Source organism: Ursus maritimus, unplaced genomic scaffold (genome assembly GCF_017311325.1).
Source record: "Ursus maritimus isolate PB19 unplaced genomic scaffold, ASM1731132v1 scaffold_2, whole genome shotgun sequence".
In the NCBI taxonomy this organism is placed as follows: Eukaryota; Metazoa; Chordata; class Mammalia; order Carnivora; family Ursidae; genus Ursus; species Ursus maritimus.
This window is the reverse complement of record NW_024424452.1, coordinates 54,352,912-54,376,741: the sequence shown is the minus strand read 5'-3', so window position 1 is coordinate 54,376,741 and position 23,830 is coordinate 54,352,912. Positions and strand designations below refer to the sequence as shown.

Below are 23,830 nucleotides of genomic sequence, written 5' to 3'. Positions count from 1 at the left end.
CATGCAGGTACTATAACTGTTTCATAATTATATAAGGACAGTAGGTAGGGTAGGATGGAAAGAATACAAAACTTTAAATTGCAAAGACAGGGTAAGTGTCCCCAAAATGCTTTCTATCAACTGTGTAAATTTGGAAAAGTTATTTACTTTTCCTGAGACCCAGTTTCATCATTTCTAAAATGCATATAATAACTGTTTTACTTTATTTGTCTTCCGCAGGTCAAAAATAACATGAGAGAACATCAGTAAAAGCCATTGCAAATTGTAAAAGACAAAATTACTGCTGATGACTGTGCTGTTACTCTTGCTTTACTATAACTGTGCATAATGAGAAAATGGTTGCCAGACTTCATCATTTTAGGAGCACCCCAAAGGCAAATTCAACAGCAATTCAGATGAAATTGAGAGGAGATAAAGGTGAAAGGAAAGATGTAGAAATATAAACAACAGAAAAGTACGGCAACATTAGCGTATCAATAGAACTATTTATATGTATCAAGTTCTTACCTGTATACTGCCCATCGAGTGTGATTTGGCCAAAAGCCTGATGCCTAATAGCTATTATTTCATGCCACTTGTCATCACTATATTGTTTCCCACCATCATTAGTTGTAGTAATTTCCATTGAAGACCCCTTAAGGGAATGAATGAGTGAATGAATGAATATATATATATGTTTGTAAATTCATATGCATATAATTCTGTATTTGCTAAAACTCAATTAATAAATTTTGACATGATCATGATGGAAGCATGCATACTTTCAACCAAACTCAAAATTAAGGTTGATGCCTAACATCATTCTGGCTTTTCTGTGATGCCCTTCTGCAAATGCCATAGTGCTCAAACCTGAAAAGACCTCTTTGGAATAAAAAAATCTCTTACAAGCACACTTGCATTTTGAGCACTTAGGTCATCAGAAAGGTAATGAATTTTCTATTCTAAAATTTTAGCTCTCAAAATTTTGGCAGAAATATTAAATAAGAATTTAAAACTAATAAAATACCAGTGAATCCAGATTGCTCTGAAGTTAGGGAAATGTCTGGCAACTTAGTTTGTCTTACCTTCACTACACTGCTAATAAGTAGAAGGAATGAGATTCATATTAAAAATTAGCCAGTTATTAATACATTGACCATAAGTATTGCAGTTAATCTTTGTATTCAATGCTTTGTAATCTAGCATTTATATCTAGCATTTATACTTGTATCTGAGCTCATTGCATCATAGTTAAAAATGAGTTCCTAAGCAGGTAAGAGTAGGAAATGTCGGACATCAAGAACAGAAATTAGCAGAAAGGAGGTAAGGATAAGGAAACAGAGAAAGAGAAGTAGAAGAGACACTTTCCATCTGAGTATTTTCTAGCCAAGTGAACACTTTTTCAGCATATCATGTTCAGCACAATGTTACCCTTTTCAGTGTTAGTGAGCAAATAAGAGTACATAAAAGATACTTCAATTTTGTCACCATTATTAGTTACTACTACTACTACGAAAGAAAAAAAAACCAGAAAATTACTCCAAGCCTAAGTGAAAATAAATCTTTCTAAATAAATCTGATTTTCTAAGCAATAATTAACTTTGATTCAATAAAAATTTTATAAAACAAAATAAGACTGCATAAAATATTACAAAAATTTTTTTAATTAGTTGGAGTGTTTCACCAAACTCCCATAATGTTGGAATACCATTTTTCAAAAAGAGAGAAATGATAATTACCTGATGTAATTGAAGATTTATATCACAAAAAGGGCAATGTGAGTCATATCATCTTAAGTAAACATTTCTGTTTATATTTCCCTAAAATAGCTTCAGTGATGTAACATGTCCATTCTACACATTTAATTGGCTCCTGTCAGGCCTCATACAGAGCATGACAACATGTATGACATACAGAAATTCATATTACCCAAAAACAGTTTTTAATTTCCCATGAGGATGGGTGGGTTGCTTCTTATGTGGACAATATCCCAACTTTTATAGACAACTCGATCAGCTAGAAGGATGACCATTTGGTAAATCCATTTTCTAGTCCTTGAATTTTTGTAGGTTGACTTTCTGTATATCTCTTTCCTCTACATACTCTTTTATTTTCTTCAACCCTATTTCAACATTTTAATATTTTACAAACACACATTTCATTATCGTAGTTTAATAATTAAAACCAGAACTGGTGTCGTGCCCAATTAATGTGCCCTAGTAGCATGCCCATTAGTTTTTCCATTAGTGAATTCAACAATACTAATGGGATTACTAGCATGGGATGCTAATTGGGCGTGACATAAGAAACTGGCTTACTTCTTAGCATACCCTTGCTAATGATGAAATTAATGAGCATTTTATTAAATGCTGTCTCATCAAAGTGTACTTAGTTAGCGTTAAAATTGTTACAAACGATGCTGCATTCTAAAGATCAGGTGTCTGAGTAAGTGGTTCTTCATATTATGTTTGGCAACAATTTGAAGCATTAATAGTTCTCTACATCAGAAATCACATTTATTGGAGACAAATTCAAGTACATAACATAAAGCCTGAGGATGCCAAATTTGCTTTATACTTGGAAGAACTTAGCATATTATTCTTTGATGATCATTTGAAAATTATGTTCCCCCACCAATGTTAAAAGAATAATTCTGCGATCGATTCTAGTGTCAGAGCATGCGTTTGTTCTTTCCATTTGGAAAATATCAGACACGTTAAATAAATGCCACTCAGAATTGTTTGAAAGCTTTCACTTCCACAGCTCCCTTCCAAATGAAATCAGAATATTATGTGAGTTTCTTCTTAATGTCACTGAACATAAAACATTTAAATGGTGACCACAAGTCACTACTGGTCAACAAAATATCTTCTGACCAAGGATATCCAAATTGGAATTAATCAAATAAAGAATGGGAGATGATAGCTAATTGTTAGAGACTTACCAAAAAAATACAGCAATTAAGAATTGGAGGAACTTTTCTTTACTGTGACTCTTAACAATAATTCCAAGTGTTCAGTTCATATACCCAATTTTAAATATAGTGAAGAATCTTTCCCCCTTCCCCAAATACTTGTTCACAGAATCCATTTGATCATTGAAAAGGAAACCAAATAAGTTTTTATACCTAGAGCCTCTATGTAAGATTACGTTGTTATGTAAGGAATTCATTACCTAAGTTTAACATATTTTTTAAAATGTACACAAAATAACTTCAAGTTATTTTGAAGTGATGTGCTAGACAGTAGTGACTTTAAATTCCTATTAAATGCTCTTTTCACAATTCAAATTTAACTATTTTGAATAGATTTGGGCCAGTAATTTAAAAATAATCATCAGTAAAAGTCAAAGTTTCTAACGAACTGAGAAATTAAAACAAATAAGAACTAAATTGTTAAATAATAATTAAAAAGCTGGAAATTTTATCCTAGAAAATGGGTAATTTTCTTTAATTATGAGTATATTTTGCCAATAGTTATTGAGTCAGTCAGTGAGTCAATCTGTCACGAGACATTTGTTTATTGAGCGTCTACTATATTCTAAGGACTTATCCTCGAGGATCTGTTTCAGGAGAAAACAGGCAGACTTTGCCCTCACCAGATTGTACAGTCTGATAAGAAAGACACATGAAGCAAATAACTACTTGTCTGATGAGTACAATAAGGTGTTCATTAGATAATCTAATCACATTCAAAGATAGAGGAAAGAAAACTGGCTTACGGTGGTTCCTAAAGTATTCAAAATATAAATAATTTGAACATCAACGGGAAGCATATAAAATTTCTAACTTCCTTAAATGTGAGATACCACTAAGTTTCTACAAGTAGCTGTATGCATATTCCTACCTAAAAGGAGAAAAAACAATGGAAGAATACTCAAAATTTTCTCTATTCCTGTTTCAACAATTTTTAGTTTGAAAATATGTAGCGACCTCATTAAAAAGTGAGCAGATACATCCAGTTCACCTGCATTGGAGTATAAATTCCTTAGTGGTGGGGAAGGACAGTCTCCGCCAGCTTGAGCTCACTGTTTCATGCAGAGATAGTCTCGTGTCCTAAGACCACTTAGTATAATATATCTGATTATGGGTTCTCAAGTACATCCGAAGGTCATCTTGCTCGACTAATACCTTATTTTCTTTTGAATTAATTCATTGTCGCTTTCCTAAAAATTCAGGTAATTTTGCCTTGTGGAAAGATACTTCTATTACAGATAAAAATTCATTTGCCAGGCATCATTAATTAAACCTTTCCCATTCCCCTTCTCCTCCAACTTTTGGCTGTAGCAATTCAGTTCATACGTGGCTGGCACCTGTCAACTTTTTACACAGGTTAGGATTTGGGTATAGACGGTGGGACAGAGCTACTGGAAAACCTAATGACAGTGATAAGTGCTCTAAGTAAGTATCTGAGAGAAAAGGAAAGGGGCAGAAATGATTGGCAATGCCCCGTGAATGCTTCCCTGAGCTCCGTTATCATATCTCACACTGGACTATCTGATCATTGAAAAGGAGATGAAAACGATGAGTCAGAGAGTTTTCTGGCAGCCATTCTCAGGATCATAACGACAAGACTGTGGCTGAGCAGAGTTAACCCCTTTACCTCCCTATTCTGTAGAATTTTAAGATACCACATTCTTCACAAAGGGAAACAACACTGCCCAAAGAGACGGCAGTCATGCTTCAGATCTGAGGAAAGCATTTTTGGATTAATTCTGCCAAGGCTTGCCCCACACGTTTGGGGGCTCCATGTGTGTGTGTGAGCATGCATGTGTACGGTACTCAAAATCGGTGATGAACAACCAAGGCCAGTGTACAGTTGCAAATGCAGCTCTGGGATGTGCAGAGTCATTGAGAATCACACAGACACTGGGATGGACATTTACGATGGGCATGACCAGTTGTAAGTGCGAGTGAGTGGAAAGCCACCACAGGGCACTGCCCTGGGTCCTGTTCCTTCCCTGCCCCGTCCAATGCAAGCAGAGACGTATACTCTGTACTCCAGCTGTGGGACAGGGAGGTCCAGATGAGTAGATGGCAGGAGTGAATGGCGTTTTGTTTTTTCTCATTACTGTGCTCCCAGTGCGTAACTGCATCACACAGCACCCGGAGGAAAAAAGATGTTTAACAAAACCGCATTGAATGAAATAAACTAAATCCAGTGCCAGTTCCATCACTAAATTACTGTGTGACCCTAGTTAGGCCACTTCATCTAAAGCAGGGATGAAAACAATACTACCTCAAGTGGCTACCTCAAGAATGAAGTAAGATAATTAATGTGAACCCACTTTCTATACTTTAAAATTTCCATGAAAAAAATGGTTATACAATTAAGGTTTTCCTCCATCTGGCTTCTTCTCATTTACTCCCAGATATTAACAAGTTGGGGGAGGAAAAGTAAAGGCAGATTTTTCTTTTTCATTGACATTCTTCTATTTCGCTGTACTGTTTCCTTTCTTTTCATGATTTTTGTTGATTTTGACCATTTAGCATTTAGTCTCTCTTTTCACCTTGTTAATTTGGGTGTTCTTGGAACATTTTCCATTCTATCAATAATTGATGTCTGCTTCACAACATTTAAAACAAAACATTTTTGCCTATTTATTTTATGTAAATAAGACACCAATGTGATCTGTTCCCCTACTTCCTTCTCCACTAAGTTGATACATTTAGAAACTTTTAAATCACTTATCTTTCCCTCTCCTTCAACTTTTAGTAATTTCAGCACCAAACAATTATTAGATGTTGGTTTGTTTGTCTGTTTTGCCTTTGCCATGTGTCTCCTCTATTTCAAAGGCTCTTTGGTTGCATAAAACCAATTTCTAGTTACACTGCCATTAAATATTTAAGTTGAACTTAATATTGCCAGCTTTAATATTCACCACTGCTTCTCCTCTTCATATTTCAGACTTAACGTTTTTTCATTTTGGTTAGCTTACTGAAATATTTCCTTCCAATATGGTGCATGGGTGGTATTTTATCTGAGTCTCTGGATATTAACAAGCATTATTCTTTCATGTTGACAAGCAGGATAGTATCAGAGTAAAAATCATGGTCTTTGGTGGTGGAATGCCTGGGTTTCAATCCTGACTTCATCACTAATTAGCTGGATGACTTTGGGGAAATTAATTTTAGTGGCTCTTTTTTTTTTTTTACTCATAAAATGGGAATAATAAGAGTTTCTACCTCATAGAGTTGTTATGGTATTTAAATGGGGGTGTGTGTGTGTGTGTGTGTGTGTGTTTACATATATAGTAAACACTTAGAATCATGCCTTGCATATAGAGGTCCTACAGAAGTGTTAGTTTTGCTTAACCTTGACTAGAACTTCATGAGTCCTTTCAATAAATTTATTATCAATTCTTCCTTAAAAGGATATGCTGTCCTACTTTATATTTCATTATTTTTTCTTATCCTTTTTATTCTACATGTGTTTTTTTCTCCTTCTGAATTTCTTCTTAATAATGTTAGTGATCTCCATCTTTTTTATCTTTTTATATTTTTGTTATGTATTTTGACCTGCTAATCTGAGGCTCAACAGTGTCTCTCTCCTAATTCATCTACTTAAAGTTTTCAAATGACAAATAATATTTTCAGTTCTGTCACTGAATCAACTTCAGTGTGCTGGTTGTTGTTTTTTTCCCCATTGCCATCTGCCTGGCCTTCTGAGACAGCTGCTTCTTCTCCCATCCTCTCTGGCTGCTGGATCTGCTTACGTGTGATGCTATTTCTTCTTTGCTTACTCACTGCCCACCTATTGGTACCCCTTAAGAAACTGCAATTCTGCAGGACACCCAGAAGTCCATGCCTGAGTAACCTACCAGGTAACCGGCCTTGCAGTTATCAGGCCCCTGTTGAAACACCAGGTGGAAACCTTTCTTCCTTGGTCTTTCCAGTTGCCAACTCATGGCTTTTCTAGCTTCCTGAAACAGGAAGATCCCAGCCGGCCTCTTAAGGTCCCCTGCAAGGAGACTGACATGTTTGTTCAGATACACTTAGTCCAGCAAGCCCTGCCTCTCCTCTCCAAAGTGTGTGGGTGTCCAGGGTGTATTAAGTGGTGATTCTCACCCAGAACTCTTGGCCCATGACTTAGATACAGAGAAGGAAAGTCGTGCCAGCTTTACAGTATAATGTAAAAGATTTACTTGGCAGGCATAACTTATGATTTAGATCAGCAGTTTTAAGTTGAAACCCTGAGGAAATGGAAAGTAAAACATCTTTTACAAAGTCTTACTCATTCCTCAATTATTCACTGGTCCAGCACAGTACCTAAGTCAAATTCTTACCAATATTTGTTTAACTAAAGTAAAGACAACTATTCAATGATTTTTCCCATTGCCCTTAGGAATAATTTAAAACTTCACATTTGCTTACAAAGCAGTAAATGACTTGGTCCCACCCAGCTTTTCAACCTCCCACTTTTCTCTTTGTTCTATCCCTCGGCCATATTACATTCATCTCAATGTATAGAATAAGTCTGTTTTTGTCTACCTTGGGCACTTAACGTTTGTTATTTGCTCTGCCTGGAAGTTTTATTCCCGGTGCCTTCCTGATCTATCATTAGTATCTCCCCTCTCCTGCCCCACCTCAAACACATATCTTCCTGTACAGACGTGTGCTCCTGTTCTCACTGACTTTTCCTCGTTGGTTGTTTTACATCTCAGTTAAACATCACATTTTCAGAGAAGACTGACAACTCAGAAGAGAAAGACCCTTTATTTTCTGCTCCCAGAATGCACAGAATCTTGTACTTCTCTTTCATAACATTCCTGAATATTTTACATTAATTTTACCTAGATTGTTTCCTAGGGGCATGGTTGCATTTAACTTTAAAACTATTGTAGTCTGTGATACCCAACATTATAGTACCTGATAAGCACTTAAATATTTGCTGATAAACAAAGGAGGGAGGGAAGGAAAGAAGGGAGAGAGGGAGGAAGGGAGGGAAAGAGAGAGAGGGACAAAAAGAAGGAGGGAGAGAGAATGTGAAAGAATTAAAGAGAGACATTATTTTGCTTTCAAGGAAAATAAAAATAGATCTATTCAAATGTATTTAAAAGTTTTCATCTTCATTATAAGGTAGCATATGGCTGTTACGCATGCAGATTCTCAGTCAGACTATGGGGTTGGAAAGCGAGCTCTGCAATTTCAGCTGTGGGCAAGTCATCAGCACCTTTGTAGGTTTCATTGTCTTCACCGGTAAAATGAGGGTAATAATAGTACTTACCTCCACGTTTTTGGTGAGGATTCAATGTGAAATATAAGCACTTACCTCAGTACCTGGCACCTAGTACACTCTCAAAAATATCAAGTCTTATGATTACTCATTTACCTGAGGATCAAAAAGAAAACAAGGACGTCCATTCTTCAGCTGAAGTGCAAAATACTCTTCCTGATTGCCAGGGGATGCGGCAAAGACAATCAAACCTTCAGGCACCCTTGTTCGAAAGCTGGCCTTAATGCCTGGTGAGACAAGTGCAATCAGCAAATCAGTGCTGGGGTTTTGTTGATTCTTTCTGATAAACGTACATTTACTTTCATCATTATTTATGATGTAGTGAGTACAGTCAGGGAATTATACACAGCAGTGTACTGGGATGGTCCTAGCCATTTGGTTTTAAATATATCCTGTTATGAATGCCAACCTGTTCTTGGAAACTCAAGACTGCTCTCCCACTAATCAATATATAATGTACTTACAATTTATGCAAAACTCATCAACATGAAAAGACATGTTGTCAACCCCAAATTGGATACTCAGAGTATCAATGTGAAAATATTATCAGAGCCATAAAAATAAATGGGTTTTTGACATGAATGAAAGGAACACAGGGGGTCTTGTTTAAAATACTTAGGAGGTTTAAAGAATCAATCTAGTAATAGAAGCTAAAACCTAGAAAGACCTGCTGTGATGTGGCCCAGAGAGCTAATTTTCTGAAACAGGATCCTATAACCAAATGGTCTGCTGTTTTTAGAATTTCAGGGTCTCCCTCACCCTTCGGATCACCTACTGCCCTAGACACACAATGCTCTTGTCTTAACAGGAATTTCCCCAGCTCAGGAAGCAGGGGAAACTTGCAATGGTCTCCTAAGATGTCTTCCCACTACCCCACATGGTCTCAACACATGGTATCCCACTCACTTACAGCACCCTTCTTTGTGTATAAACCATTTCGCTTAATGTATTGAAACTGGCAAAGAAGTTTAAGAGGTACAGTCTTTGTTCTCAAAGAATTCCCAGTTTAGTTGGAAATAAAAAATGTACGTGTCTTAACAGACAAATTGTATGATAAGAATCAAATAAGAGGTCAAGAACTTACTTGAGAATCAAAAACAACACGTGATCACAATATTAAATAATGAGTGAATACTGATTTGAGTAGTCATACAGTCAACGAGAACTATGGAAGTTTGAAGGAGAGAGAGCTCCCTTCAGGCTGGTCTGGTAACCAAAGGTCCTACATAGGTGGGTTTTGAGTTCAACAGACTGAAACTACTGTAGAAACCATGTCTGACTCATCTTTCCACCCCCAGTAAATTACATGGTATCTAGGTGCATTTATTAAATCCTTTGAGAGTCTGGAGGAGGAGAAGGCAGGAGAGAGGTGCATCAGAAGTAAGGGGGAAGTTTTAGCATAGGTGTGGAGGCAGGAAAGCAGAAGCCATTTCATGAGTATCAGATTGTCATCTTTTAACTATTCATCAATGGAACATTAACATTTGTTAAGTACTGTGCTACAGAGTAAAGAAGAAAAACTGACAAGCCAGTGCCTGATATTAAGCTCTAGTTGAGGAAAAAGACAAAACAAAAACCTATAATGAGGTGTGATAAATGATATGGAGATATATACGAGATACAATTTGATTCAAAGGGATTGAGGAAGGTTTCACAGAGATTATGAAGCCGAAGCTTGTTTTCTGAGAGTAGAAAGGACTTTGGAGGAAACTGTACAAAGGGTTAGAGGTATGGAATTAAGGAATGTTGGGTGTGCGAACGGGAGTTAAGAGATGAATCTGGAGAGACAGGTTAAACCACAGCTTGGCCTGTCATAGACTATCCAGCCTGAGAAGTTTGAATAGAAGACAAAGATGGAAGGCAGGTTGTGTGATAAATATCTTTAGAGTGAAATTTTTTAATACCAGCAAAGGCAAGCCTGGAATATGGACTTCAGACTTTCCGAAGAGTCAACTCAAATTTTTCCTGGCCTTCTTAGCATCTGCATCTTCGGCTTCTTGATTTTATGCTTTGGGCCCATTTAAACATACTTATCCTAACCATTTGGATATTGCATTGCCTCACATTATATTCTCTTCCTCCTGGCTGCCGGAACATAATGTCCTTGTTGTTAAACTTGTACCTGGTCTATCCCAGCATCTCTCTGACTTCACAGAATAAGATTTTCCATCCCAACAAATCACTCTTTGGTATTCAAACTCATTTGAAACCCTGCTACTAGCTCATCTCTCCTACTAAATAAATAGACTGAAAGGTTGAGCTTCCTAATTAAAATTTATTCTATAGATTAAAGGAAGGCATTAAACCTTGGGTGGAAGAAAGGAGTAGGATGCTCAAAATCAGGATTATGGCAACCAACCTAATGGGGGCATGTATAAAAGATACAGATAATTTAGCCACAGAGGAACCAGTTAGGATATCACTGTGCTTTGGGGGAATAAAATGATAAAATTTTTAATTAAGAACTGACAACTAAGTGGATTGAAAGAATAGACTCTGTATATTTCAGAAGAAACTCATGAAGACATGTTGATATGAGGTGATGATGTGGAACAAAACGGTGAATTCTTTTCATCAGTTCCTAAGGGAAAAAGCATCATTATTAATGGAAATAGAAAGGTCAGGTAAAAGAAGAAAATATGGGGTTGAGGATATAAGTTCAGTTTGGGGCACAATGTGTTTATATTAATGATGCAAAAACTATCCATCACTGGGAAACAAGAAACTAAATCTTAGAACAGAAGATGGGGTAAGAAAATAAATTGTCAATCACCTGTCAAGAATCCATGTCTCTCTGAGGCAGAATGTAGAGAAAGAAAAAGGACCTTTAGGGGAAATGCCCTCCCACATTTAAGGGAAAAAAAAGTAAAGAACAATAACAAAATTAGAGCAAGGATAATAACACTGTAAAATGGAAGCCTAGATAAGAAAGAACTTCAAGAAGGCAAAGTTAGTTAACCATGTAACACTTCCTGTAAGCCCAGAATAATTAGACCTGAAGAAAAGATTACAGAGCTGGTAATTAGTAATCATTAGGCATAATCTTTCTCAATGGAATGGAATGGTCCAGAGCCCAAATGACTGGGTGATAAGGATTGAGAGAATGGATGACTAGGTAGTGGGTGTGGAACACTCATCACGAAAATCTGATAAAGAAATGGGAGGCAAAATCACTCTTGAAAGACACTGAGGAAGACACAAAAAGATGGAAAAATATTCCATGCTCATGGATCGGAAGAATTAACATAGTTAAAATGTCCATGCTACCCAGAGCAATCTACACTTTCAATGCTATCCCGATCAAAATACCGAGGACATTTTTCAAAGAACTGGAACAAATAGTCCTTAAATTTGTATGGAAACAGAAAAGGTCCCGAATCTCCAAGGAACTGTTGAAAAGGAAAAACAAAGCTGGGGGCATCACAATGCTGGATTTCGAGCTGTACTACAAAGCTGTGATCACAAAGACAGCATGGTACTGGCACAAAAACAGACATATAGACCAATGGAACAGAATAGAGAACCCAGAAATGGACCCTCGGCTCTTTGGGCAACTAATCTTTGATAAAGCAGGAAAAAACATCCGGTGGAAAAAAGACAGTCTCTTCAATAAATGGTGCTGGGAAAATTGGACAGCTACATGCAAAAGAATGAAACTTGACCACTCCCTCACACCATACACAAACATAAACTCCAAATGGATGAAAGACCTCGATGTGAGACAGGAATCCATCAAAATTCTAGAGGAGAACATAGGCAGCAATCTCTACGACATCGGCCAAAGCAACCTTTTCCATGACACATCTCCAAAGGCAAGAGAAACAAAAGATAAAATGAACGTATGGGACTTCATCAAGATAAAAAGCTTCTGCACAGCCAAGGAAACAGTCAAAAAACTAAGAGGCAGCCCACGGAATGGGAGAATATATTTGCAAATGACACTACAGATAAAGGACTGGTATCCAAGATCTACAAAGAACTTCTCAAACTCAATACATGAGAAACAAATAAACAAATCAAAAAATGGGCAGAAGATATGAACAGACACTTTTCCAATGAAGACATACAAATGGCTAACAGACACATGAAAAAATGTTCAAAATCATTAGCCATCAAGGAAATTCAAATCAAAACCACGCTGAGATACCACCTTATGCCAGTTAGAATGGCAAAAATAGACAAGGCAAGAAACAACAATTGTTGGAGAGGATGTGGAGAAAGGGGATTCTTCCTACATTGTTGGTGGGAATGCAAGTTGGTACAAACACTCTGGAAAACAGTGTGGAGGTCCCTTAAAAAGTTAAAAATTGAGCTACCCTATGATCCAGCCATTGCACTACTAAGTGTTTACCCCAAAGATACAGACGTAGTGAAGAGGAAGGCCATATGCACCCCAATGTTCATAGCAGCATTGTCCACAATAGCTAAATCGTGGAAGGAGCCGAGATGCCCTTCAACAGATGACTAGATTAAGAAGTTGTGGTCCATATATACAATGGAATATTACTCAGCTATCAGAGAAAACGAATTCTCAACATTTGCTGCAACATGGACGGCACTGGAGGAGATAATGCTAAGTGAAATAAGTCAAGCAGAGAAAGACAATTATCATATGATTTCTCTCATCTATGGAATATAAGAACTAGGATGATCGGTAGGGGAAGAAAGGGATAAGGGGGGGTAACCAGAGGGGGGAATGAAACATGAGAGACTATGGACTATGAGAAACAAACTGAGGGCCTCAGAGGGGAGGGTGGTGGGGGAATGGGATAGACTGGTCATGGGTAGTAAGGAGGGCACGTATTGCATGGTGCACTGGGTGTTATACGCAACTAATGAATCATTGAACTTTACATCGGAAACCGGGGATGTACTGTATGGTGACTAACATAATATAATAAAAAATCATTAAAAAAATAAAATAAAATAGGAGCCTGCTGCCATAAAAAAAATAATAAATAGGAGGCAAAGAAATTAATTATTAGGGTAGACCAATCAGGTAAAAGAAGGAGATATCTGCCAGCAAAAGCACAGACTTGGCCAAAGTGTGGTCTACATTCTGATTAGAGAACAATTGTATTTCTACCAACTTTTCTCTTAAGCTTCTCTCCTTTGGGTCTAGAGTAGCTCTCTCCATCAGACATCTTACCTTTCTATTACCATTTTTTAAATTTTACATGTGGTATCAAATACTATAATTAAAACTATTGCTTTAAAATTAAACAGCTGAAGGTTATTTCATAAAAATAGCTACAGTTCAGGACATGAAGATAATAGAACTCTTTATTAGTGTGCTGGAGGCACCTGTGTGGGAATAGACAGAAGAACAAAAGCAAGGATTTGAATGAGGGAAGAAATTAATAAAATTAATAATTGCTCAATCCAGAAATACAATTACTTGTTCCTGACTGATGGGAAATTTGATGAATGAAATGGAATTAGAGTAAGAATTACAGGAATATTGAGTTGAGTTATATGTGGGGATAAATCAACTAATATTATATGCCATTTATGGGATACACAAGTGCATGTGTTTTTCAGACACATTTAATTTATAAATTTTACACTTACATAACAAAGAAATGCACTTTTAACCCAACTAAAACATAATACTTTACACAGAACAAGGAAAATTTCTTATGAAAAGGGAGGATTCAGTATAATAGAGGGCAATTTGATTTGATATTGTATGGTCAACTTTCCCTTAGCTTTTTCAAATAATTCAGTCTTGTCATTCTTCCGCTTACATTACAAAGATGAATTTTTTGCATGTATTCTATGAAGAAATGAAAAATGCATACATCCATTGAGACTTCATGTTCTTGATAATACTGCCATATACATAGATAAATCCTATCTTTTGAGCCCAATGCCTTAAATCATATAATCAATTTTTAAATGAACTAAATTCACAAATAAGTGTATTGGCATATAAATATAACAGTCTTTTGATGAATATATAAAATATTTCAAAGAAAATATTATTGAATTTACCACGAGACAGAATGGTAAAATACCTAATTGTTCAACATTATCACATCCCCTTTTCCTATAAAAGATTATATCTTTATATATCCCCATCCACCGATTTTAACTTCAGCCATGGGACTTGTGTTGGGCAAAAGAATAGAAACAGATATGTGGTACACTGACAGGGTAGAAGTCTTAAATATAGCTGTGTGATTGAACTTGACCCTTCTTCCCCTATGCCTTATGAATGTGCTTTCATCCTGTCCCAAGAATAAGACATGTGGACCAAAGTTAAGCAGTACCAAAGTATTTTTTTTTTTTTACTTTAAAGGCTTGTATTAAGGAGCAACTCCGACTAAAATGAGTAGACGAGTGAAAAACATGTATTTCTCACTTGCCTAAAATTTAGATTTTTGATTTAAAAGAGAAAACAGGAAATATTCTAAAGTTCAATATTTTTTGTTTCAGGTATCTGGAGGAATAATAGAGAATTTTTCTATCTCAATATTTATTCATTCATTCAAGAAATATTTAGGGAACACATACTTTGTGCAGCCACTCTTCTAGGCTCTTGGGATACATAGATGTTTAAAACACACATACAAGAGTTCCTGGGTGGCTCAGTCAGTTAAGTGTCTGCCTTTGGCTCAGGTCATGATCTCAGGGTCCTGGGATTGAGCCCCATGTCCAGCTCCCTGCTTAGTGGGGGAATCTGCTTCTCCCTCTCCATCTGCTCTTCCTCCCCACTCATGCTCTTTCTCTCTCTCTCTTTCAAATAAATAAATTAAATCTTAAAAAAAAAAGAAAATTTGGGGCAAATAGCTTTTCAAGAAATATGATATCCAAATGACTAATCAATGTGGAAAAGATGAGCAGGATCATTAGTCATCTGAGAAATGCCAAACAAAATGCAATACCACTAAGCATCCACTAGAATGGCTGAAATGAAATAGAAAATAAAAAGGGTAGCCAAATATATAGAGCAACTGGAATCTCATAAACCACTCGCAGGAGTGGAAATTGCTACGACCACTTTGAAAAAGCGTTTGGCACTACTTATAAGTTATCCGTATGTCTTCTAAATATAGGCACACCTTCTGATCCAGCCATTCCACCCCAAGGTATATATTCCTCCTAAATTTCATAGGTTCAGAAAGCTATACAAGTACATTTATACCAATACTTTTCATTTCACCGTCAAACTGGAATAGACACAAATGCCCATCAACTGTGGAAAGGACAATGGGATACGATATAACGATAAAAATGAAGAAACTATAACTACATGCAACTACTTGCATAAATCTCACCAACGGAATGTTGTGTAAAAGATGCTAGGCACAAAAGAATACATATTGTGTAATCTCAATTACATCAAGTTTAAAACCTGGCGAATTAAATGAATGGTGTCAGTAGAAGAGGGTACAATGCAGAGCTCCTGGGGACCCCGTATGTTTTATTTAATACTCTGGGTGCTGGTTACACAGGGCTGGTCAGTTTTTGAAATCCGTCAACCTGTGCCCTTATGATTTTTGCACTTTTCTGTATATATGTTAAACTTCAATACGAAAGTTTGCTAAAAAATAATAAATAATAGAGTTCCATAAATATTCAAACACTGTAGAACTATAGAAACTAAAAGTGAAAGTTTTGATTTCTATTTTTTATAGCAAAAGCAGTACTGTGACATTTTCTCTTGTAGTTCTAAGCTCTAAGCTAACGTCCAGTTGATGAGAGTAAATATTTTAAAATTATTAAAATTTTTATAAATATTGCTACATCTATTACCTCTCAAAAGTAATAATTAACCCACATGCTTTTAAACAGTGTGAATGACCATGTCCCCAGACTCTGGCCAACAATGGGCATTTCAAAATCTGAGACGCAAAGAATGAGAACTAAGTGTTGTTTTAGTTCATTTTTTATTTGTGATGTTGAGATTTTTCATATATATTTTCATAATGATATATACATCAGCCATAAAAAATAGCCATATATTTTCGGGGCGCCTGGGTGGCACAGCAGTTAAGCGTCTGCCTTCGGCTCAGGGCGTGATCCCGGAGTTCTGGGATCAAGCCCCACGTCAGGCTCTTCCTCTATGAGCCTGCTTCTTCCTCTCCCACTCCCCCTGCTTGTGTTCCCTCTCTCGCTGGCTGTCTCTCTCTCTTGAATAAATAAATAAAATCTTAAAAAAAAAATAACCATATATTTTCCTGGGAGCTATACACACAAAAGTCTTTTGCCTAATTTCAAAGATTTCATTTATTTGGTTCCACTTGCTTTATTTGAGTTCTTCATTATTGTGGATCATCCTATGTTATGAATCATCATTCTCTGTCTCCTGGATTGTTGTGATTGTTTCCCTTAACTGATCTTCCTTCTCCCCTCATTGCTCCGTGACCACCCCTTCCAACCAACACACACACACACGCACACAGACACACACTATGGTCTATTCTAAAATAATAGAGTGATCCCACCAAAAGACAATTCTGGGGGTGCCTGGGTTTCTTAGTGGGTTGAGCATCTGACTCTTGATTTCAGGTCAGGTCATGATCGTGGGGTCATGGGATCCAGCCCCTCCTACCAGCTCTGTGCTTAGTGTTGAGTCCACTTGTCCTTTTCTCTCTGCTTCTCCCCCACTCATGCTCTATTTCCTCTCTCTCTAAAATAAATAAATTTTAAAATCTTTAATAAGAAGACAATTCTGGTCATGTCCCTCTTTTTGGTACTCACCAAAGTCTTCCTGTCTTACTCCAAGTAAAAGTGAAAGTCACCACTATAGTCTACCACATCCTAAATAATCCAGTTTCCACTATGTCTTTCATTTCCTATATTCTTCCTTTCCCTTTTTCCACCCTGGCTACCTCAGTAATTGTTCTTCCTTCTGCCTGGAAATATCTTTCCCAGGTATCTCTGTATGGTTTGCTACCTCATCTTCTACAGGTCTTTTTCTCAAATCCCAACTTCACTGATTGGCTGGTTAGGACTGGTCTATTAACAATTCAAACCACCCCTCTGCTTTACCTGTTTCCAAGCACTCATCAACTCCAGTATTCTCTTTAATTAATTAATTAATTAATTAATTATTTTTTTTAGAGAGAGAGAGAGCATGAGCACAAGTGGGGGGGTAGGGGAAGAGGGGCAGAGGGAGGAGAGAGAGAATCTTAAGCAGACTCTGCCCTGAGTACAGAGTCCAACCCAGGGCTCAATCACCAGCTCCTGAGATCATGACCTGAGCTGAAACCAAGACTCAGATGCTTGACCAACTGAGCCACCCAGATACCCCTGTTAAAGTACTATGCTTTGAATGTTCCTTTACATGTTATTTTACATATTAATTGTTTGTTACTAATATATTTTATTAATTTCATTTATATTGACTTTCTATGCTGCAACCTTTCTGAATTTGTCTTATTCTAGCACTTGTTTAGAGATTAAACATACATACATAACCATGTTAAATACAAATAAAGACAATTTTCCTTTCCTTTCCAGTATCCATGCCTTTTATTATATTTTATTGCTTTATTGCAGTGGCTGGGACCACCAGTAAAATTTGAATGCTGACTTGATTCCTATCTGAAAAGCAAAGCAGGCAATATTTCACTATTACAGGGTATTTGTAGCAGTCATTCATCTGAGAAAGTTTCCCTCTATTTCTAGTTTGCAGAAAGTTTTCATTATAAGTAGGTGTTAAGTTTTGAAAGGTGCTTTCCACATCTGTTGATATGATACTTTGTTCTAATTCCTCTATTAATGTAGTAAACAATATTGATTGATTTTTGAAAGTAGTTCAAATTCACACACACCCCCTATGCTGGCCTCTACCTCCCAATAATCTTGCAAGCCAACTTTGGGCTTTGTTATCTGTTTCTATTTCACTGATATCTGATAATATCTTAATTATTTCTTGTTTCTTATTATGTGGGTTTACTTTTTTGTTGGAGTTTTTAATAAGAAACTTGGAAATGCTTGGATCTTTTTCTTCTAAGATAATTACTTAATCTATACATTTCTCTCTGAACACAACTTTAGCTGCATTCCAAAAGCTGATATGGTGTACTTTGTCTTTTAACTTTAAAATTTTCAATTTTTAAAATTTCCCTTGTGATATTTTTTTGATTTGTGGATTATTTAGAAATGAGTTAATTTTAAATAGCTAAACCTTCAAAAATGGTTACTCTAGGGACAATCATATGCATTCTTAATTTATAATATTCTAACACAAATTAATATTATATCACCTCACATACAAGATCTCTATAGCAGTATACTTCTATATACCATCTTTCACTCTTTGGTGCTGGTTTTGTCATGAATTTTACTTTTATATATGTGTGAAATGCAGAATATATTTATATTTTTGCTTCTGCCAGTCAAATATCATTTAAAGAAATCAAGAAAATATTTTTCTATTCATTTTTTCAAATTTTCCTTTTCCTTTATTCCTTCATTAGATTTGAATTTCTATCTGGTATTATTTTCCTTTAGCCTGAAAAAAATTATTTAGCATTTGTTGAAGTTTGGAACTACTCATGAGGTATTAACTCAGTCATTATTTATCTTAAAATGTTTCCCAACTTGGTATTTGTATAATATTTTCACTGAATACAGAATACAGGTTGGCTTTTGTTGCTGTTTTCAAAAATATTCTATTACCTCTAGCCTGTATTATTTCTAATGAAATGTTAGCCATCTTTCTTTTCATTGTAAGTATGTTATATATCTTTTCTTCCTCTAGCTGGTTTACTTTTTTTGTTTAATCTTTCTGTTTTTAGTAATCTGACTATAATACACATAAGATGTGGCTTTCATTGTATTTATCCTGTTTGGAATTCCCTGAACTTCTCTTATCTGTAGGTTGCTGTGTTATCATAAAATATGAAGATTTATCAATAGTTACTTCCTCAAATATTTTTTCCTGCCTATTTTCTTTCTTTTCTTCCTAAATCCCTTGTCTCTGTGTATGTTAGAACTTCTGATATTATCCCATAGGTTACTGATCCTCTGTTTATTTTTTCAATCTTTTTCTCTTTGTTTTTATTTCATAACTATCTGTGTTCAAATTCATTAACATTTTGTTCTGCACTATCTGCTGTTAAACCCATCCAATAAAGATTTTGTTGTATATTTTTACTTCTCAAATGTAGTTTTAATTTTATTCCTTTTTAGAGCTACCATTTCTCTTCCAAAATACTCTATTTCTTCCTCAACTATATGCAGCTTTACCTTTAAATTCTTTAAAATATTTATAATACTTTCTATAAATTTTTTGCTCATCTGAAAATATGCTTCTGTTGACTGTGTTGAACTGAAATTGGGCTTTAATTACATTGAGTTCACCTGTGATTAGCCCCTCTCAAAATGACTAGTGATGTCACTGTTTTGATTTTATCTATATTTAAGCTGGCAGGAGATTAGGTTGAAATTATAGATATTTTCGGCTCATGTTTGGATTACATTCCTTCATAATTCCAGAATCCAATCACTGCAAGAATTCATGAGAGTCCATTTCTAGACCCTCTTCAATAGGCACTTTTTTGGGAAAATATGAGTTAGACGATAGTAGGATTTGGCAGCTGACCTATTTGTTTTTGCATTTGGACCTCTTCTAGATCTCATTTCATCTCACAAAGACACAGTGCTGTCTAACACACAGCTGATTTCTCCATGATCCTGAAAATTCTCCCTATATAAATTAGGCTTACTTCCCTGAGGCCAAGTACCCTCAGATATGGAAACTTCCACAGTTCTCTGATCAACTAATGAAGAATTCATTTCTTCCCAAAATTCAGTTTATCCAGGGTTTTCTGCATAACCTGCTCTTTGATAGCCTCATAGAAAATTGTGATATTTATTTAGCCTAGGTTTTTCTTGTTACCATGGGAGTGAAAGTCTTTCTTACTCATCTATATCCAAATTGGAAGCACAAGTTCCCATTAATTTTACAAGGGATTTTGTGAGAATACAAAAGTAACTATATATATAATTTCTCTTCTTTCCAGTTAACTTGTAGACTATTCTATTAATTATATATTTTATAGGATTTTATAGGAGACCATATTATTAAAAAATAGTGATTATTTGATCAAGTTAAGCTGAAAGAAGTATCAAACCAAAGTGCTGAGATGAGGATGGACATTCAAGTCTGGTGTTATCACAACTCTCCCTCAGATGCATAACATACCATATCCATTGTTCCTAAAGCTAAGGATGTGACACTCAATACATTTCCCAAATCTTGCTAGGAGCCATATGAGGTAAAATAGGTATGGCTTAAGCTAGAATTACTTATCTCTATTATAATCCACATTGTTCAACTCATATTCAATAAAAACAATTCTAATAGAAAAAACAGAAAGATATGACTTTTAGTTTAAAAAAAAATCTACCGAAGATAAAAGATGCTTTATTAGACTAGTATATTAAATTGGTCAAAGCTTTATAAACAACCACTAAAAAACTACACAAATTAAATATGCTAATGCAATAGTCAAGGTATATTTGTCAGGAAATTAGCTGGGGTATAGAGAATGAAGTCTTGATGCATAAATTTCTAAAATTAAAATAAAACTCCACATATAAAATTGGGATATTTTATTACATGTTTTCTTATCTTTGTTCTCATAAAGAAAGCAGAAATCTCTTGGTTTCATTATCAAATATCCCCTATGCTTCCTTTCCACTCAAGCCAATGGCTTGGAGATGGATTTCTAGCAGCCTATTTGGTACGTCGGGGAATGTAAAACTTCACTTTCATATATAAGCAACTCTTGCTATATAGCTTTATTTGAATTATGCAAATAAATTCTAAATTGGAAAAGGTTTTTCTTTTTACTTGGCTGCCATTAGGTGGTGCTAAAAATGTCTCCATTAATAAAATATTTATGGTAACCAGCCCTACAAATACATGAATAACAAAATCTTTACCGACTATACTTGACAAAATAACAATTGAAAACTAATCTGAAAATACTATAAATGCTTTGGATTTAACCCTCAAATAGCTAACTCTTTATTAGAATGTCAAAATTTTATCTTATTTATTTAAACATATAGTTTCTTCATTTTTTTTTAAATTAAATTGTTCGTCAGCCATGACCATGAAAAAACTTGGGAAACATTAGATCAACATTCTAAAAATTACATTGGCAGTACAGATTAGGATTAAAAAGTAGGAGAATGTTAAAAAAAAAGAATAGAGTTTTACTGTATAGGAAATTTTAGGAAATTGTAGTTAATTTTAATCTTTATAAAACAAAAAGGCTCTCTTTCATCTTTTAAAATAATCATCTATTACCTCCTAAGAACAATTAAAAACCGTGACTGTCTGAATGTCACTGTTATAAGCACTAATCGCACATCATAATCTCCAAATGATAAAGACACAAGGAAGCAATATCACCAGAGAGTTTTTAAAATATACACACACCAGCGCCCTCATTTCCTGCACAGAACAGGCCTCAGGTTCTTCTTCTTAAATGGAGGTATTGGATTAGATCATCTCTAAAATCTTGCAGTTAGTGTGTGAATTTATAAATTAATCAACCAGAATTTTCATCTAACTGCCTTTTCATTTCTGACTTTATTGCAAGAGACTTCTCAAGTTGCTTAATTTCCTTTCCATATCTTATCTAACGTCTTGCAACCATTGTCAGGCAAAATATTTCCAGTATAATGAGGAGATATGGCCAGGCATATCTGGGAGACACCATCTGGCATTAGATTAAAATTGGGATCTTATTCTAATTTTAATTTGTATTTTTAGGATGACTACTGAAATTGAATTTCTTTCATCACAGTTCTTCATTTGGGCATTTCCAAAATTTTTTGCCAGTTTTTCTTTGGAAGTTGGGTTGTCTTTATTACTATTTTGCAAGTGCTCTTCTCTTATTAAAGGTATAATTTCACTGTTACAGTACAGCCATTTACTTTTTTTTTTAAAACAGATTATCTTCTAAATGTTATTTTTAATATAAAAATGGTGCCATCATTTATGTTTTAAATAATTTTTTTCCATAATGGTATCTCCTTCTCTTTGCTTTTATAATTAGGTCTCTGAACTCAAAAATTGTTGCTAATTTATATTTTTTCTGTTCATTTCCCATTTTTTAATGTTTAACATTATATTCTATTTACAATTTATTTTGACATATAGTGTGAGATTGGGATATATCCCAGGCTTTTTCTTAGACATTTAAAAACTAACTAGATAATACATTCCATGAGGCAGGAACTTTGTGTTATTTATTTCTGCATTTTCCCCACCTTAAAGAACAGTTGGCACATAATAGATGCTCGAATATATTTGTTAAATGACTGTTTACTGATTGAAATCCATCTGTAGCATATTAATGTCTAGTCTCTTAAGTTAGTCTCCATACTTTCTATTTTGTTTCATTGATATATTTTTGTAGCAATAGAACAGCATATTATTATTTCATAATATTTCTAATATCTGACAATTTATTCCTCCTCTCAATATCCTTATTTTCTATTAACTACCCTTCCATTCATTCATTTTTTAAATAAACACTAAAATATTTATGTTTCTGTTTTTTCCTTTTCGTAAATTCATCCTGTACATATCTTTTTAAGTTTATACAAAATTGTGTATATCTTATTGCCGATATAAATAAGATCACCTTTAGATTTGTAATTGATGATTCATAAAAAATTTTTGTGCATTTATTTTTAATTAACCATCTTATCATAACATTATAATCACTTATAATAAGTTCAGGTGTCCTCTCCCTTTTTTAGATATACATCTATATTTTCTGTGGAAAAAAACCCAATTAAACAATAATTTTGTCTACTCCTTTCCAATAATCATACTTCTTATTTCTGTCTCAACACATGGACTATAATTTCTGAATAATATTAAATAGCAGCACAGATGATAATCATCATTTATTGTTGATGAATTGATATAATTTTTTACCCATTAAGTAGTATGGTGACTCTTGGTTTGTTCAATCATCTATTGTTCTATAAAGTAGAAATAACTATGCTTCTTGTAGTTTTTTTTTTGCATGCTTTTATACTTTCTCTCAACATACATTTCTTGAGTTGGCATTCTGTGGAAGGCAGGCAGAGCTAAACATGACTATGATGTATCTCAAAAAGGAAGAAAGAATAGTCAAAGAATGTTTTCCAGAAGAAATGTTTCAGGAGACTAGTAAACTATGGAGAAATGGAATTCCCATAGAGGGAACCACCAACACAAACACTCTTATTATCAAAATCAATCAACAAGTCAAAGTTCGTAAGAGGTAACAATTATCACCAAAGAACAACTCAAATGGTTTCACCTTCTGAATAGCTTTAATCTTAATTTCAGATATAGAACTATAGTCCTATATTGCATAAAGTTTTAGGTAAAAGTTGATATGGTTAGATAGATTTATTTACATAGATTTGTATATATCTATCCATCCACCCATCTCCAGATTATACCCCCACATTGCCCTCATACCAAAATATTTATATAATCATAAACACAAAATCAGAATTTCACAAGGACAAATAGGAGAAGAGTGCTAATCTTAATCAAATGCTTCCACCAGCATCCAATAATTATAAATTGTCATCTCTCTTTTTTATATATACTATATATATATATATATATATATATATGTATT

General features: G+C 34.9%; 1 protein-coding gene across 1 annotated transcript in view; it reads right to left on the bottom strand.

Moving 5' to 3' along the window:
* USH2A (usherin) overlaps nucleotides 1-23,830 on the bottom strand; it is a 676,781-nt gene that overhangs the window by 407,554 nt on the left and 245,397 nt on the right. Inside the window, exons 21-22 of the mRNA XM_040636016.1 lie at nucleotides 8,310-8,440; nucleotides 508-634 (exon numbers count right to left, since the gene is read on the bottom strand). Coding sequence (XP_040491950.1) covers nucleotides 508-634; nucleotides 8,310-8,440 — 258 coding nt within the window. The remainder of the gene's footprint in view (nucleotides 1-507; nucleotides 635-8,309; nucleotides 8,441-23,830) is intronic.